Raw genomic sequence first — 17,422 nt, 5'->3', positions numbered from 1 at the left:
CTCTGGTTCCCACCACTCCTGGCTACACTCTATACATGTGTACACACTTACTATACATGGTGCCCACATGTGTAGACCCGTGCCCACATTGACCCTCCATGCACAGGGTTGAGTCACTGCAGGTAACACTTAAGATTGGTAGGCGTCTGAGATGGAGAGGTCGGGGAGGGCAGGGTGGTCAGCCTGGACACACTGGCATGCAGCTCTTTGCCTCACCCCTGCCCTGAGTGGGAATTCAGAGTTCCTTGTGTCTAGTGAAGAAAAGCCCCTTTGGGGAAACTCATCCAGACAGCAAGGTTGAAAAGTGCCTTTGAATTTTAAAATGAAGAATTAGTTCCTTCTTGCCTTTGGCCAAAAGTGCCTGGGAAACTCGGGATGAAGAATCCAGAGTTCCATGAGGTCTGAATTCTTGAATGAAGAAGGTTTGGGGCTGCCCAGGGCCCTGGCAGACCCCAGGTTAGAAAGTCATGTGACTTACATACAGAGGCCAAAAAGGTTCCTTGGAATCTGGGCTGCAGGACTGGGACCTCCGGGGCGGTGGCCTGAGTGACACTTCACAGGAACCTTATTGCTCTTGTTCTCCATTGTATCTCAATGCGTCGCACGCTGCCTGACAAGGAGCAGGCACTCGAAAAACACACAGGTGCACAGGTGACTTTTGGTACATGCTCGCCTGCTGCTCACCTCTCAGACCCTAGGAGGACACCCTGTGGCCCTCCAGGGACGGATGGCCCTGGATCACACCCCAGTAACGGGTGTGATGATTGCCTGTCAAGCACGAACCTGCCTCTGCCTCAGAACGGAGCTCGGGCAGGTGTGAGGACGCATCTCTGCAGAGCTGGCCCAGTTCGGGCTCTGCCTCCCTGGGTACTGAGAGATGACACATGAATGAGACTCACCATCTCACCCATCCCAGGACTCAGTGTTCCTAGCTTTCCTAGGGTAAATACTCTGTGCATCCTCCCCTCCTGGGGGCCCTCGTGCTGTTTTTGGAGCTCTACCCTCAGCTTCCCTCCACCCTCGGGACTAGCTGGGGACCGGAAGAGCACATTTCAAGGATGGCAGCCTGAACTGAGTATGGGGGCTTCCCTCCCACTTTCCCAGCCATGCTCAACTCACTCCTGGTGAGGCAGGAGGAAGGGGCCAAGGCCTTGGCTTCCCATCTGCCTACCTTTGAGAACTAGGGAGCTAAAACATGACCTCCTCACAGCTCCCGTAGTCACTCTCCACCATGTCAGAGCCCTCATAGTGGGGGGGTGCATGGGGCTGGCTCCGGCCTGTGGAAGTCCCACCCCCCACCTCACAGTCAGCGTAAGAGGGCCCAGCACGGCTGAGCCGCATGCTCACTCCCTTGTAGCCCCCCTCTGCCAGGCAGGGCCCTCCCCCTCCCTGCAGACACTGGGAGTGGTAGTAGCTGATGGCTGTGTACTCGTTGAGACAGGGGTCGAGCAGGTGCTCCCGGGGGCTAGGGGGCCGTGGGGGCATAAGATCTTCCAGGTTCTGGTTGCTGTAACGGGGTGGGAGGGGGGCCCGCTTGCTTTCCAGTCCCAGTGGGAAGGGGAAGCCCCCATAGAGACCAATGGGTTCTGGCATCATGGCTGGGGTTGGATGGCGGTGAGGTGAGGGCGGCAGAGGGCCCTGGGTCACTTCAGTGTGGGGGTACTCCCAGCGTTCCTTCCTGGAGTAAGTAGGGGACCAGACTGCAGCTCCACCGGGGTACACTGAAAGGAAACAGCAAGATAGGATAAACTCTGAGTTTCTCTGGCGAAGGTTCCAGCTGCCCTACGGCTACTATATGTACCTCAGCAAGGTAGTGAGATGGCTAAAGGAGTGGGTGAGCACATGGGCAGCCAGTCCATGTGTATTGCTTCTGGTGGCTTAGCTTGGTGTCTAGAACCCAATGGGGGAGATTTCAAGGCCAGAGGTCTAACTCAAAGCCATCCCATCTTGCTAATCTGTGACACTGATCGAAAGACCAGTGAACAAGGGAAGAATATGGATGGCTCCATGCAGCACACTCCCGCTGCGAGGGATGGCAGCACTGTCCCAAGTCTTACTGGTGAGTTTCAGCTCCTTAATGGAAGAATCAGACACACAGTTGGTACTAAGAGGTATGATGGAGTCTATACAGAGGGTGATGCAATGCGATGTAGCTTGGAAGTCAGGAGACCAGGAGGCCTTGGTCCTAGCTCTGTCTCTGCTACTGAATAGTTGGGTAAGTTGGAACAAGTCACTTAATTTTTATGGGTTCCAGTTACCCTATCCCTCCAAAAAGGAGAGTGAAAATATCCATTATAACTACTGGTGAATAAGCCAGAAAACATAAAGTGCTTTACAAATTCACTTCTTTCTGAGCCAAAGACAAGAGAGAGGGAAGTTGCCTCCTCTAGGCTAGTCAGGTTGGGTCCAAGGCTGCTACACTTCCAGACAGGGCAACAAGAAGCTTGGATCATGCCTTTTTTTTGCCTTCCCAGAAAAGCATAAATGTTTTCACTCCAGATTTTCTACCCATCCATACCCAGCGTCTATAGGTTTCTTCCATAGACACCAATCCTATGGAGTGACCTAGAATTTAGAGGAATGGATCATGATGCAGCTGAATGGACCCCATATGCTGAGTCAAGAGACCTGGCATCTAACCCAGTCATTAGTGCACTGTGGCCTTGAACACACCCCTTCATATCCCATCCCAAGGGACTGGACTGGATGGTGGGCGAAAATAATTGTGCCTCAGATAATGAAGTGTATAGGTCTTCCCACCCCCTTCTATCAATCAGGGGCGAAGGACCTCTGGCTATACTGACCCATGTCCTCTCCTGACCAGGTCCTCTTGATGATGGGCTCATTGTCAGAGTTAGAAGGAACCGCAGCAGGTGGGAGTCTGGGAGGCACACTGCAGACCATTGGCCGTTGTTTAGAGCTGGGTCCAAAGGTGACAAGTTCATTCGGGACTGAAGCCTTGCTGGGCTCTTCTTGATTCAAGTCATTGCAGGAGCTGGTGCTCAGGGGGTTGAGCTCAATGGCAGGCATGGCTTGGGTGTCAACACCAACACTCCTGGCCAGGAGGTCTGGGTCCTCCATGGCTATGGGCTTGTGAGACTTGCGATGGCGGCAGTAGAGGAGGAGCACAACAATGATCCCAATGAAAAAGATGGATGATACTACCCCTGTGGTGATCAGTATCACCTGCTGCCACCAGTCCCCTCTTTCAATCTCAGGAGTGACCAGGCAGTGTCCTTCCAAGCAACCTCTTGCCTCCATTTCACACCTGCAGACACAGAGAAGTCAGAGGACTGAGTCATTGTACTGCCCATTCATGTCCCCTCTTGCAAGGATCTGCGAAATAGAGACCCCCACCCTCCAGCCTACTATCTTCCGCTTTCCAAGAGAAAAGATAATTATCAAACACATCAGTGACACATCAACAATCAGACACACTCTCCATCCTCCACCAGTGAGGCTTGAGCCTCAACTGCACCCATACTCTTGACCAGTAAGATCTGGACTCTGGGCACACCCATTATTTCCCACCAATGAGATCTAGGCATTGGGCATACTCTCCACCAATGAGGTCAGACTTCCCATCATACTACCGAAGGAGAGGTATCTGACATACCCAGCCATCCTCTACAATGATGTCAGGGTCCAGTCATCCAGGAATGGCACTTGGTACCAGTGGTACCTACTATTCTTCACCAGGAGATCACAGGAACCCAACATGGCCTGTACTGATCAGCTTCCTCACACTGGGTAACTTTCTCAGAGAAAATACTTGAACCATGCAACTTCTCAGGTCATTTTCTGCTTGGCAGACCATGGTGTAAGGATCCTAGGAGACTTCCTCTATGACCAGCTTTACCCACTTTTGAAAGATTCTGGCAAAAGCTCCCACTACCCTACTCAGTCCAAAATATCCTCCAGTGCCAGAAATTTCACCACCACTAGTTTGTGTTTGGGAATCAAATATTATCGTGTCCAGACAACAGCACTTCCAGGCATCAAGCATCCTCCAAAGACATCTAAGGAATGGATGCTATTTCCTACTGCAAAACAAGGCAGGAGTGGGGCAGGAAATGCCAGTTGCTGAAAGAAAAGACTTGGGCCACAAACACGCAAGATAATGTTGGGCAGGCCCTTAACCTCTCTTGGCCTCAGTTTCCCCATGTTTAAAATGGTGAGATGGACTAGATCATTGGCTCTCTTATGCAGATGCCAGGGTTGACGGCAAGGAAATCCCATGGGAGCTTGTTAAAAATAGATTCCCAAGCCCCATTCCTTGGAGATTCCCATTTAGTTGGTCTAGGTAGGGACCAAGAATCTTTTTTTTTTTTTTTTCCATAAGTTTCCCTTGTAATTTTTGTAAAAGCTCCCAAATACGACAGCTGCAGAGCCAGGTGATTTCCAAAGCCTCTTGACCTCTAGGATTCTTGAAATGACTTTCCTTCCCCTGTAAGTCCCACAGCCCAACATAGCACTAGGCACTGTTAGCATGCAGTGGGGGCTCGAGATTCATAGCAGTTTCTGTGCCAAGTGGAATCATTGTACCCCGGCCACTTTTGGGGAAGCCACAGCACAGAGCAAGAAAACAAAAACTGCAATTTTCAGTTTTCAGCCAAGATCAGGAGCTCCTGAGGAGCTGGTTAGTACAGATTCCTGGGCCTCAACCAGGCGAGTCTGATTCAGTGATTCAGAGCAGGGCTTGGGGATCTATCTTTTAACAAGCCCCTTGCAGGTGGTTGATGAGAAAGGCTCAGATGAGACGTCTTAACACATGGCAAAGATGTGGACCATGTCACTGAAGTACTCATCCTCTGGCCTCCACTGGAGTCAAAGGTCAGAGTGCACAGGTCACTCCTTAGTGGTGCCAAACTGGGTGAGGAGCCAATTGCTCACCTGTCTCCCGTGTAAGGGTAAGGGCAGTTACAGGAAGCTCCTTTCGGGGAGGAGATGCAGGTACCACCTCCCAGGCAGGGTATAGACGTGCAGTTTTCCCTTCCTTCTTCACAGTGCTTCCCAGAGAACTGTGGAGGACACTTGCAGACATAGCCTGGGAGAGAGAGAAGGGAAGTGAGAGAGCACAGTGGCCGAGCAGTTAGGTAGCCCCCGAGTGAGAGGCCCTCCTGGACCAAGGGGTGGCCTCGGCACATGTGCAGATTCATGTTCACACAGTCATTTCAACAACCATTTATTTATTGAGTGCTTCCTCTGTGCTTGATATCATGTTGGGTATTACTGCCCTACTGCACAAGAAGACTTGGTCCCTGCCCTCAAGCAACTTATAGACCAGTAGCAAAAACAGACATTCAAAGAAGAAGAATAATAAGGGACAACACTTATTGAGTACTTACAATATGCTAGTCACTGTTCTGAGCATCTTCATGTATTAGCTCATTTAAGCCTCATGACAACCCTGAGATTGGTTACTATTATTATGCTCATCAGGGGACAGGTACAAGGAGATGGCAAATGAGGAAATGAGGCACAGAGAACTTATGACATTTGCTCAAAGTCCCACAGCTAGCAAATGGCAAAGCTTGAATTCAAACCTAGACAGTTATATGTAGTATCAGTATATTAGTAATTATAATAAAAGTTAGTGTTATGAAAGGGAAGTATGGTGACCTAGCCTGGTCTAGAGACCAAGGAAGGCTTCCTGGAGGAGGTGATGTTTGAGACCTGAAGGATAAGTAAAAATTAACCAGGCAAAAAGAAGGAGGAGCAAAGAGGAAGGTGCTTCAGGCAGAGGAGAACTGTGTGCAAAGGCTGGGAGGAGAGGGTACAGCATGCTCAAGGAACTAAAGAGAGGCCAGTGGGGTGACCCTAGTGAGCAAAGGAGAGAGCGGGGAGCTACAAGACTGGAGAGGAGGGCCAAAGCAGGACTTTAGACTGTATCCGAAAAGTGACAGGGAGCCACTGAGAGGTTCTAAGCAGGAGAGTGAGATGCTCAGATCTGCATTTTTATAAAGATCACTCTGGTTCCCTGGTGGAAGAAGGAATGGAGGGAAGGAAGCTGGAGAACAGGGAGGTGAGCAGTGCAGGAGAAAAGGTGGGTGACGATGGGGGCTTGGATCAGAGTGATGGCCCAAGGGATAGAGAGAAGTGATGGACTCCATGGGTATTTTGGAGGTAGAGATGACAATGTGATCAGTCTGGCACAAACTAGAAAACGGGATAACGCTAAGTGTTGACGGGGATGTGGGTACATGGGAATCCATGCACTGCTGGCGGGGGTGTAGACTGGTGCAGCCATGATGGAGAGCAGTCTGGCCCTACTTAGTTAATTAACTATTTGCATATGTGGGTATGGGAATTCCATCCCTGCCTGGTGTGTGTGTGTGTGTGTGTGTGTGTGTGTGTGTGTGTGTGTGTGTGTGAGAAAGAGAAGGAAATCCTCATTCAGGCTCATAAGGGGACATGTATGAAGATGTTCACTGCAGCATTGGTGATGGAGGTGGGAGTTTGAAGCCCAGGGTGTCCATCCTTCGCTGGGAGAATGGAGAGGGAAAATGTGGGTGCAGGCACAGCATGAAGCATTGAGCAGTGATTAAAAGCAATGAGTAAGGTGCATTCATGGCAGTGTGAATGCATCTTAAAAATATGTTGTTGAGTGAAAGTATAAGATATTATATGCCAATCACTGTTGCTATTGTTAGATCCTGTTGAGTGGACCTTGACTCATAGTGACCCCATGTAATACAGTAGAACTGCCCCCATAGGGTTTTCAAGGCTGTAAATCTTTACAAGAGCAGATCACCAGGTCATTCTCCAAAGTGCTGCTAGGTGGGTTCGAACCACCAGCCTTTCAGTTAGCAGCCCAGATCTTAACATTATTGCCACCAGGTTAACATAAATTAAAAATTCGAGCAAGTGATAAAGAGTAATATCCATTCTACAAGAGCTCACTTTAAAAGCTTTAAGTGTTTGCCTGTGGGGTTGGGGGTGGGGAATAGAATGGGGATAGGTTAAAGCGGAGTAAGTGAAAGGTTTTCCCTGTAGCAGTGATGACACTGAGGTGTGGGATTAACTCAACTCTCTACATCTGAGGCCGCCATTTATGCTCTACCCTCATCCAAAACAAAGTAGAAAGATAGTTCTAATGAAGGAGAAGAACGACTCCTGGTTCCCACTAGTGTGGACTTAACAGATCCCAACCCATTACCTACAAGATGGTAAGAAAGAGAGGAAAATTTGGAATCAGGAGGCAGGAGTTCTCCATTGCAATCTCCACTCAGAACAAGCCTCTCGCACTTAAAAGCCATGTGACCTTGGGCAAATTCCTTTCCCTCTCTGGGCATCCCTGACACAGCCCAGCAGTTTCCTCAGGGGCAAAATGGAACTCTATGGCTCTCCAACCTCCTTCCCTCATGGGGCGTGGTGAAAGAATTATGCTTTGTAAACTCTATAATGCTATATGATTGCTGGTTCAACTCATCAGAGTCATCTGAGGAGCCTCTGGGCAAAACTTTGGGGTCAGCCTGCCCTACCCTGTCCCTTAGCCCTTACCTGCTCCATGGGTCTGGGAACACTTCCCACCATTGAGGCATGGGTTCTGGCTGCAGTCATCACTGAGGGGGCAACACTGGGTAAGGGCCTGCTTCTCCAGCAAGCGGGCCACCTTCTTGCCATGGACTAGCAGCTCCAGTGCCTCTCCGTTGACCATGACAGCATCCAGACAGCCTTCAAAGCCCTGGGAGACATTTTGGGAAGACTGCAAGGGGACAAGGTTGCCCAGCAAAAGGTCTCTTTTAGGCCCTAGGCCCTGGCAGTTTTCTGGGAGCACAAGGGAGTTGTTGACTGCACCATCAACCCACAGGCGAGTGGAGGTGGATGTCTTCTCCAGCTGGATGGAGTGCCACTCTTGGTCATTCACAGGGCGCCAGGAACAAAGGTTTCCATGGAAACCACCTGGGCATCGGTATTCCAGCTGGAGCACTCCATCAACCAACTGCAAAGAAAACCCACATTTGAACAAACTCTATAATTTTCTGATTTATTACATTTATGTCTAGTGTCAGTCTCCACCCTATACAATGAAAACTCTAAGAAGGATTTTGGGGTTATTCACCGATGAGACCCAAGCACCTAGAACAGTGTCTGTCATCATCATAGTAGGTGCTCAATAAATATTTGTTGAATGAATTAAATTCTAACTAGCTACCAGAGTCTGCTTTCTCTTTGCCAGATTGGCATGTGTGACAGAGGTCTTAAAAACAGGTAAGAAAATGGAGACTCTCTATACTATACATTTGAAGGACTAAGAGACCACTGAAAGGAAATTAATTTCTTCCATGTTACTTAATGGAGGATCTACCACCTCTAGCACCCCCATGGTAGCCACCCACACTTCCACTTTGGAAAACACTGGTCTGTTACTCAGCTAGAGTGGTAAAAGCCCAGTGGGAGGTGGCCTCACCCATCTCTGTTTCTGTCTTCAGAGGATCTCTTATGCCACAGAGCAGCCAGGCCTCTAATTGTCCACTTGAATGTACACATTCAGGTGGCATGGCTGTGGTGATCCAGGGCAGGAAAATCCTGTGTCCTGGCCCAGTAATCACACTTAACATCCCTAAGAACCATGCACGGATTTGTTTGCCAGAAACTGGCCTATTTGACTGTCCTCAAACTCCTTACCCCCCGCCAATGGATTGAATTGTGTCTCCCCAAAATATGTGTTGGAATCCTAACCTCTATACCTGTGGATTCCATTTGGGAACAGGGTTTTCTTTGTTATGCTAATGATTCCATTATTGGTACAGGGTGTGTCCTAAACCTAATCACTTCTGAGTTAATAAAAAGAGCAAATTAGACAGAAACAAACACAAACAGGAAGATAGATGCCATGTGACGATCAATAAGGAACCAAGGATTGCTGGAATAGACAAGGATCTTCCCCCAGAACGAACAAAGAAAGCACCTTCCCCTATAGCTAGTGCCTTGAACCATGAGAAGATAAATTTCTGTTCTTTAAAGCCCCCCAACTGTGGTATTTCAGCAGGACTAGGAAACTAAGACCCCCATCCCCACCTTGCCTCCAGCTGGCAGGCCACGTGAAATCTCTCAGGCCAGCAGAGCCTTACCCTTAGGAAGACGGACACTGTCCCATTGGCGAACAGCACAATGGCCTGTGGCTGGAACGTTTTCAGACGGAAACTGATGTGCCAGTTCTGGGTCTCTGGGAGATGGTAACGCACATAGCTCTGACCACTGAACCTCACAGCGGTACCTGCGAAAGCAACGAGAGTTGTCACCTCCAAGTAAATTGGTCCCCACAGAGCACTCAAAACCAACTTTGTCTCATTCAATCCTTGGGCTGCAAGGAAGGTACTGCTCACATTTCATAGATGAAGAAACTAGGCTGGGGAGTTACTTGTCCAGGGTCACATAGCTAGACTGAGGCCACCACCCTGTATACCTTCCTTTGGCCTCTAGGACCCCTGCGTTTGGTCCTACCCTGGGTCAGGTACTGGGAGCGCAAACCCTTAAGAAAGCAAGAATCTAGCCAGGAATGTAACCAACCAAATCCAAATTTGGAACAGCAAGCGTGGAAATCCAAGTTTTTATCCTACATAGTTTCTAAAGTTACTTACGACACCATTTGGGGAAGATAGAGGTAGTATTGCAGAAGATTTTGCATATTTGTGTGATTTAAGGCAACTGGATTTCACTGGATGGACCCATAAAGGGCTGGCCAGGCAGGGGGCAATGGTGAGTTGAAGGCCATGTCTTTTTCTTTTGCCAGTGCTCTTGAGCTCGTCCAGTGCATCAGCCTTAATGCCTGGGGCACAGGGTGAGTCTTGTCAGAAACTGAGCTCCTGAAGAGCTTGGGGAAGAGCTCAGGCTTTAGAGTGGGGTACCTTGGGGATGTAACCAACCCTTCATTAAAGACTGTATCATTTCAGGCAACCTAATACAATTCCTGTACTTCAGTATTATGGATTGAATTGTGCCCCAAATAAATATGTATTGTAAATCCTAATCCCTATACCTGTGGTTATAATCCCATTTGGGAACGGGTTTTCTTTGTTATGTTAATGAGACAGTATTAGTGTAGGGTGCCTCTTAAGTCAATCTTTAAGATACAAAAGAGATTAAACAAGTGAGCAAGCAGAGATGGGAGCAGAGAGATGCCAAGCCACATGAAGATCACCCAGGAGAAGAAGCCCAAAAGAAACAAGGACCTTCCTCCAGAGCTGACAAGGAGAGAAAGCCTTCCCCTAGAGCCAGCGCCCTTAATTTGGACTTCTAGCCTCCTAACTGTGAGAAAATATCTGTTTGTTAAAGCCACCCACCTGTGGTATTTCTGTCATAACAGCACTAGATAACTAAGACACTCAATTTGAGCTCTGGATGAGCTAATGAGCCCTACTGCATAGGGTGGTGGGTGAGGATTAGTGTAGACAACATAGACACAGAGCCTGGCATGTAGCATGGTCTCTATAGCAACAACTGCTACCATGGGAATGACAGCCACCAATGATTGGGCGCCTATTGTGGACGAGCCATCGGTTGTTTTTGTTGTTGGGTGCAGTGGAGTCAATTTTGACTCATAGCAACCCCATGTGACAGACTAGAACTTTTCCATAGAGTTTTCTAGGCTATAATCTTCATGGGAGCAGATCACCAGGTCTTTCTTCCACGGAGCCGCTCGGTGGGTTTGAACCACCAACCTTTCAGTTAGCAGCCAAGCACTTAACAATTGCACCACGAGGGCTCCTTAGCCATGGGTTGAAGGCTTTTATATCCATTACGTACTTTACTCCCCCAAACAACTCTAGGAGGCAGATGTTATTATTTTCCCTATTTTATAGATGAGAAGCTGAAGCTCAGAGAATCTTAATAACCCACCCAAGTTTACACATCTAGAAAATGATGGATTTAGGGTTTGTCTGCATCTAAATCTTAAGTTTATAACCATCATGCTATAGTAATAATAGTAATACCAAAAGCAAAACCAAACCCGTTGCTGTTGAGTCAATTCCAACTCATGATGACCCCATGTGTACAGAGTGGAACTAGGCTCCATAGGATTTCCAACGGCTGTGACTTTTTGGAAGCAGATCACCAGACCTTTCTTCCGAGGCACCTCTGAGTGGACTTGAACCTCCAACCTTTTGGTCAGTAGCCTAGTTCTTAGCCATTTGTGCCACTAGGCAGCCTCAGTAATAGTAGTAGCTCGCATTTATTGAACACTTGCTATGTGTCAAGCACTGTTCTAAGCAAGCACTTGACATATAATACTCATTTAATCCCCACAAATCTCAAAGGCATAGAGAGTTTAAGTAATTTTTCTAAGGTCACATGGCTAGTAAGTGGGAGAGCTTGGATTAGAACCCAGGCAGTCTGATGCCACAGTCTATACTCTTAGCCACAATGCTAAATTGCCTCTTGCATTCTTATTTTCAAAATACAAAAAAAAGGCCAGGAATAGAGTGTTATTCCATGACCAGATTTTTTGAGGCCACTGCCTGTCTCATGGGGGTCTGTGGCCTTAGCCTTGTTAAAACTTCCCTCTAACTACCCTACAGGCCCACCCAGGGATCTCCACCGCAAGAGTCAGGCAGGCTGAGCCCAGCAGTGCTGGTTGTTACCAGGGAAGGCCCATTCCTCACCATTGCAGGAGCAGTTCTTCTTCAGGCGATGTCGCGGGGTCAGGATGCTGAGCCTGGCTGTGCTGTATGTGGGTCCAACCTTGGGGTCCAGGTACACTGTCTCTTGGCAGATTTGCCCCTGGCAGCTTGGCCCCTGGCAGGGCAGCACGGGCATGGTTGACCTCATTTGAATTCCCACTGAGTGCTCCATCTCCTTGGCCGAGCGAGTGATGATGGATGCCAGCTCCTGGAGCTTGTAGAAGGTTCCAGAATGTTCCTCAAAGACCAGGAGCACATCTACACCAGCCATGCCCTCTGCAGGCTGAAGGCTGGCCAAGTGGATGTTGGCTCGTTTGATGCCCAGCTTGTTGCTGAGGAACCTCTGCAGGTTCCGCCAGTGGTCACTAACCATCTCCTCTGGGGTGAGCTGGTGGAAGCCCATCCACATGGCCTGCTGCAGAGCCTCCCTGCCCACATGCCACACATGGACATGGACCCCAGCAGTGGCAGTGAATGTTCCATCACTGACGGTGATGTTGAACGAGTAGCGACCACGAGGCAGTGCCTGGGCGGCGATAATCTTGCCATCAGGGGCACCCACTGAGAAGTGCCTGCCCAGGGTCTCCTCTCCTGCCAGGCTGTAGGTCAGCGTGTCCTGGGGGTCTCGGTCGGTGGCATGGATTTTCCCCACCATGCCACCCTGGAACTCCTCCTCTCCAATGGTGATGAAGATCTCCAGAGGGAGGGCAGAGGGTGGGTAGTGGCTCTGTTCTGTGACATGGACGCTGACAGATGTCAAAGAGGAGAGGGGAGGGACACCGCTGTCTGACACCTGTGAACAAAACCAGTGCTGCCATTACTCACAAGCAGTCAGTGCTCTCTCTGGTCCCACTGAGGCTGGGCCTCGCTGTTGTTGTTGTTAGTTGCCATTGAGTCAATTCCGACTCATGGTGACCCCATGTGTACACAGTAGAACTGTACTCCATAGAATTTTCAAATTTTGGAAGCAGATTGCCAGGCCTGTCTTCTGAGGCACCTCTCGTGGGTTCCAACTGCCAACCTTTTGGCTAGTAGTTGAGCGCTTAACCATTTGCACCACTCAGAAACTCCTGGGCCTCCTTGAGGGGCCATACCTCTGCCCCCACACCCAACTTGATGGCAGGCTCAGTACACTGTTGCTTTAAAAAAAAAAAAAACTAACCCCCAAAGCACTGGTATATAACGTATACTCTCTGAAGTTTTTGTAGAGAATGGAGGTGAGGGTTACATCCCACATCACACGGTAAAACAACTCAATTTCCTCATTTGACCTCTCTCTGAGCCTCTTCCTAAATCTCTCCAGCCCATAGACTTTGATCTCCTTCCTCTTGAAGTTCCGTCATCCTGACGCTATCTCTTTCCCTGCGTCATCAGATGTCTCTTAGAAATTCCAGTGCACATCCTGACATGGCTCCTGCTTAGCCTGAGAAGATTCTCTTTGGGACTCCCCTTTACTATAATGTGATTAAGGGGTCAGTCAGCAAATATTTCTTGAGTGCCTTCTGTGGGCCAGCCCTCTGCTAGGTAGTGGGGATATGGCCATGCTCTGAAGAAAAAAGGCAATAAATAAGTTACCAAATAAACAAGAGAACATCAGACTTTGATGAGGTGCCCTGAAGGAAATAAGCAGGGTGATGTGAGAGAGAGAATTGAAGACTGAAGAGACCTGATTTAGATCAGGTGGTAGGGAAGGTGTCTCTGAGGAGGTGATGTTTGATCTGAGTCCTGAAGGATAAGAAGTGAGAAGAGGTAACAGACAGAGGGAACAGCAAGTGCAAGTGCCCTGGGATGGGAAAGGATGTGGTGTGTTCAAAAAAGAACAAAGAGGAGGCCACCATTGCCGGAGTCAGTGAGCGAGGGCAGAGGGCGAGAGATGAGCTGGAGAGGTAAGGAGGAGAGGAGACAGTCACTGATGAGCTGAGGTGCACAAGGTTGGATTTTATGTCAGGGCAATGGAAAGCCACTGAAGATTTTAAGCAAGGGAGTGACATAACCTCAGCTAAGCAGGGAAAAGAATGTAAATTTTTAAAAAGGCATTTCTCTTTCATATTTCTATTCCTGTTATCTGGGACCAAGCGTCCTTGCAACTTCCTGCCCAGGCTCAGGAAGGACAAAGCTCTCCTTTCACTCCTCAGTGACATTACTACATTCTCAGATGTCAAAAAGGGTCTCCAAGTTCTTCCTTTGGAGAGAAACCCATATATTGTACCCATAATAATGTGTTCACATTATTCCAGTGTTTTGAGTAGGCAAGTACATTGTGAAATGACACCAACTATGGGGAATTGTGCATAACACAGATAACATATTAATAACATCAACAATAATTAATATTACTACTGATTATAACAAATAGCTAACATTAACTAAGTACAAATTGTGTGCTGGTCATTTTTAAAAACTTTGAATGCATTATCATATTTAATCTTTCTTATGAGATAAGTAGCATTAAGTGCCCCATTTTACTAAGATATAACGGAGGCACAAAAAGTCAAGTAACTGGCCCAAGGTCATACAACAAGAGCAGAGCAGAATTTGAACTTCTATCTATGTCCATTAAAAAAAAAAAAAAAGGCGAAGCCAACATGGTGCTACAGACAGAAGCATCACACCATCCCTCCATAGCAAAGACCCAAAAAACTAAGTAAAACAGAGACAAACATTTTATATTCAATCCTGGAACCCTAAGCATCTAATGAAGAGATAAAGAACTCAACCAAGCACCAAAAGGAATAAGAAACTGACAGAGAACGGAGAGCGAGAAGAGATACGTGTGGAGGTCCCCTATCAGCTACTGCAGCACAGATTCACCATCTTGGACTCCTGTCAGAGATTGGCAGACAGGGAGTGTGGGAAACCAGCTTCAGGGGGCCCCCAGCAAGAGACAGAACAACCAGTAACCAGCAATATACACTTTCCCACCCTCCAACTTTCTACCCCCACTAGACCTCCGCTGCTCCCCACTGGCCAAAGTCTCTCGCCAAAGACTACTCAGCAGAAACCATGCAGAGAAGAAGGCAATGGGATGACACATATAAAGCCTTGAAGGAAAAAAATTGCCAGCAAGAATTATATATGCAACAAAACTGGCCCTCAAATATGATGGTGAAATTAGGACATTTCCAGATAAACAGAAGTTTAGGGAATTTACAAAAACCAAACCAAAATTACGAGAAATACTAAAGGGAGTCCTCCGGTTAGAAAATCAATAACATCAGATAACAACGCAAGACTAGAACACAGGACAGAACAACCAGATATCGACTCAGATAGGGAAGTCACCAAGGATGTAAAAGACCTATACAAAGAAAACTACAAAACACTACTGCAAGAAACCAAAAGAGATCTACATAAATGGAAAAACATACCATGCTCATGGATAGGTAGAGTCAACACTGTGAAAATGACAATTCTGCCCAAAGCAATTTACAAATACAATGCAATCCTGATCCAAATACCAACAACATTCTTTAAAGAGATGAAGAAACTAATCATTAACTTTATATGGAAAGGGAAGAATCCCTGGATAAGTAAAGCACTATTGAAGAAGAAGAATAAAGTAGGAGGGCTTGCACTACCTGACCTCAGAACCTACTATACAGCTACGGTAGTCAAAACAGCCTAGTACTGGTACAACGACAGATACATTGACCAATGGAACAGAATTGAGAACCCAGATGCAGATATAAATCATCCACCTATGGTCACCTGATCTTTAACAAGGGCTCAAAGTCCATCAAATGTGGAAAAGACAGTCCTTTTAACAAATGGTGCTGGAAAAACTGGATGTCCATCTGCAAAAAAATGAAACAGGACCCATACCTCACACCATACACAAAAACTAATTCAAAATGGATCAAAGACCTAAATATAAAGCCAAAAACTATAAAGTTCATAGAAGAAGAAAATATTGGATCAAAACTAGAGGCCCTAATACACAGCATTAACAGGGTATAAACGATAACCAACAACACACAAACTCCAGAAGATAACGTAGATAACTCGGATCTTCTAAAAATTAAACACTTATGCTCATTAAAAGACTTCACCAAAAGAGTAAAAAGAGAATCTACAGACTGGGAAAAAAATGTTGGTTATTACAAATCAGACAAAGGTCTGATCTCTAAAATCTACAAGAAAATCCAACACCTCTACAGCAAAAAGACAAATAATCCAATTAAAACATGGGCAAAGGAAATGAACAGACACTTCACCAAAGAAGACATTCAAGTGGCCAACAGACACATGAGGAAATGCTCGTGATCAGCCATTAGAGAAATGCAAATCAAAACCTCAATGAGATACCATCTCACCCTGGCATTACTGGCATGAATCAAAAAACAGGAAATAACAAATGTTGGAGAGGCTGCAGGGAGATCAGAACTCTTATGCACTGCTGGTAGGAATGCAAAATGATACAACCATTTTGGAAAATAATATGGCGCTTCCTTAGAAAGCTGGATACAGAAATACCATACGATCCAGCATTCCCACTCCTAGGAATATATCCTAGAGAAATAAGAGTTGTCACACGAATAAACATATGCACACCCATGTTCATTGCAGCATTGTTCACAATAGCAAAAAGATGGAAACAACCTAGATGAATAGATAAACTATGGTATATACACACAATGGAGTATTACGCAACGATAAAGAACAATGATGAATCTGTGAAGAATCTCATAACATGGGTGGAACTGGAGGGCATTATGCTGAATGAAATAAGTCAATCACAAAAGGACAAATATTGTATGAGACCACTACTGTAAAAACTCATGAAAAGGTTTACACACAAACAATCTTTGATGGTTACGAGGGAGGAGAGGTGTAGGGATGGAAAGACTAAATAGACAATAGGTAAGTGATAACTTTGGTGAAGGGTAAGACAGCACACAATACTGGGGAAGCCAGCACAACTTGTACAAGGCAAGGTCATGGAAGCTCCATAAACACATCCAAACTCCCTGAGGGACCAAACTGCTGGCTGAGGGCTGTGGGGACCATGGTCTCGGAACATCTAGCTTAATTGGCATAACATAGTTTATAAAGAAAATGTTCTACATTCTACTTTGGTGAGTGGCATCTGGGGTCTTAAAAGACTGTGAGCAGCCATCTAAGACAAAATACTCCACTGGTCTCACCCCTTCGGGAGCAAGGGAGAATGAAGAAAACTAAAAATACAAGGGGAAGGTTAGTCCAAAGACTAATGGACACATCTACCATGGCCTCCACCAGAGTGAGTCCAGTACAACTAGATGGTGCCCGGCTACGACAACTGACTGCTCTGACAGAGATCACAATAGAGGGTCCTGGACAGAGCTGGAGAAAAATGTAGAACAAAATTCTAACTCACAAAAAAAGACCAGACTTACTGGCCTGACAGAGACTGGAGAAACCCCGAGAGTATGGCCCCTGGACACCTTTTTAGCTCAGTAATGAAGTCACTCCGGAGGTTCACTCTTCAGCCAAAGATTAGATAGGCCCATAAAACAAAACGGGACTAACGGGGCACACCAGCCCAGAGACAAGGACTAGAAGGCAGGAGGGGACAGGAAAGCTGATAATAGGGAACCCAAGGTCAAGGGAAACCCTGCTGACATAGTGGTTAAGAGTTCAGCTGCTAACCAAAAGGTCGGCAGTTCAAATCCACCAGGTGCTCCTTGGAAACCCTATGGGGCAGTTCTACTCTGCCCTATAAGGTCACTATGAGTCGGAATCGACTCGATGGCAATGGGTTTGGTTTTGGTTTTAAGGTCGAGAGGGGAGAGTGTTGGCATGTCGTGGGGTTGTTA

The 17,422-nt window shown here is 47.1% G+C and overlaps 1 protein-coding gene across 1 annotated transcript in view; it reads right to left on the bottom strand.

Moving 5' to 3' along the window:
* Positions 1-1,188: 1,188 nt before the first annotated feature.
* Positions 1,189-17,422, bottom strand: part of FAT2 (FAT atypical cadherin 2) — a 66,208-nt gene continuing 49,974 nt past the window's right edge. The window contains exons 18-23 of the mRNA XM_004371291.1: positions 11,610-12,420; positions 9,078-9,223; positions 7,504-7,945; positions 4,894-5,047; positions 2,805-3,268; positions 1,189-1,721 (exon numbers count right to left, since the gene is read on the bottom strand). Coding sequence (XP_004371348.1) covers positions 1,189-1,721; positions 2,805-3,268; positions 4,894-5,047; positions 7,504-7,945; positions 9,078-9,223; positions 11,610-12,420 — 2,550 coding nt within the window. The remainder of the gene's footprint in view (positions 1,722-2,804; positions 3,269-4,893; positions 5,048-7,503; positions 7,946-9,077; positions 9,224-11,609; positions 12,421-17,422) is intronic.

This window comes from Trichechus manatus, unplaced genomic scaffold, assembly GCF_000243295.1.
Source record: "Trichechus manatus latirostris isolate Lorelei unplaced genomic scaffold, TriManLat1.0 scaffold00011, whole genome shotgun sequence".
Lineage (NCBI taxonomy): Eukaryota > Metazoa > Chordata > Mammalia > Sirenia > Trichechidae > Trichechus > Trichechus manatus.
The sequence above is the reverse complement of the archived record's forward strand: the minus strand, read 5'-3'. Positions and strand labels throughout refer to the sequence as shown.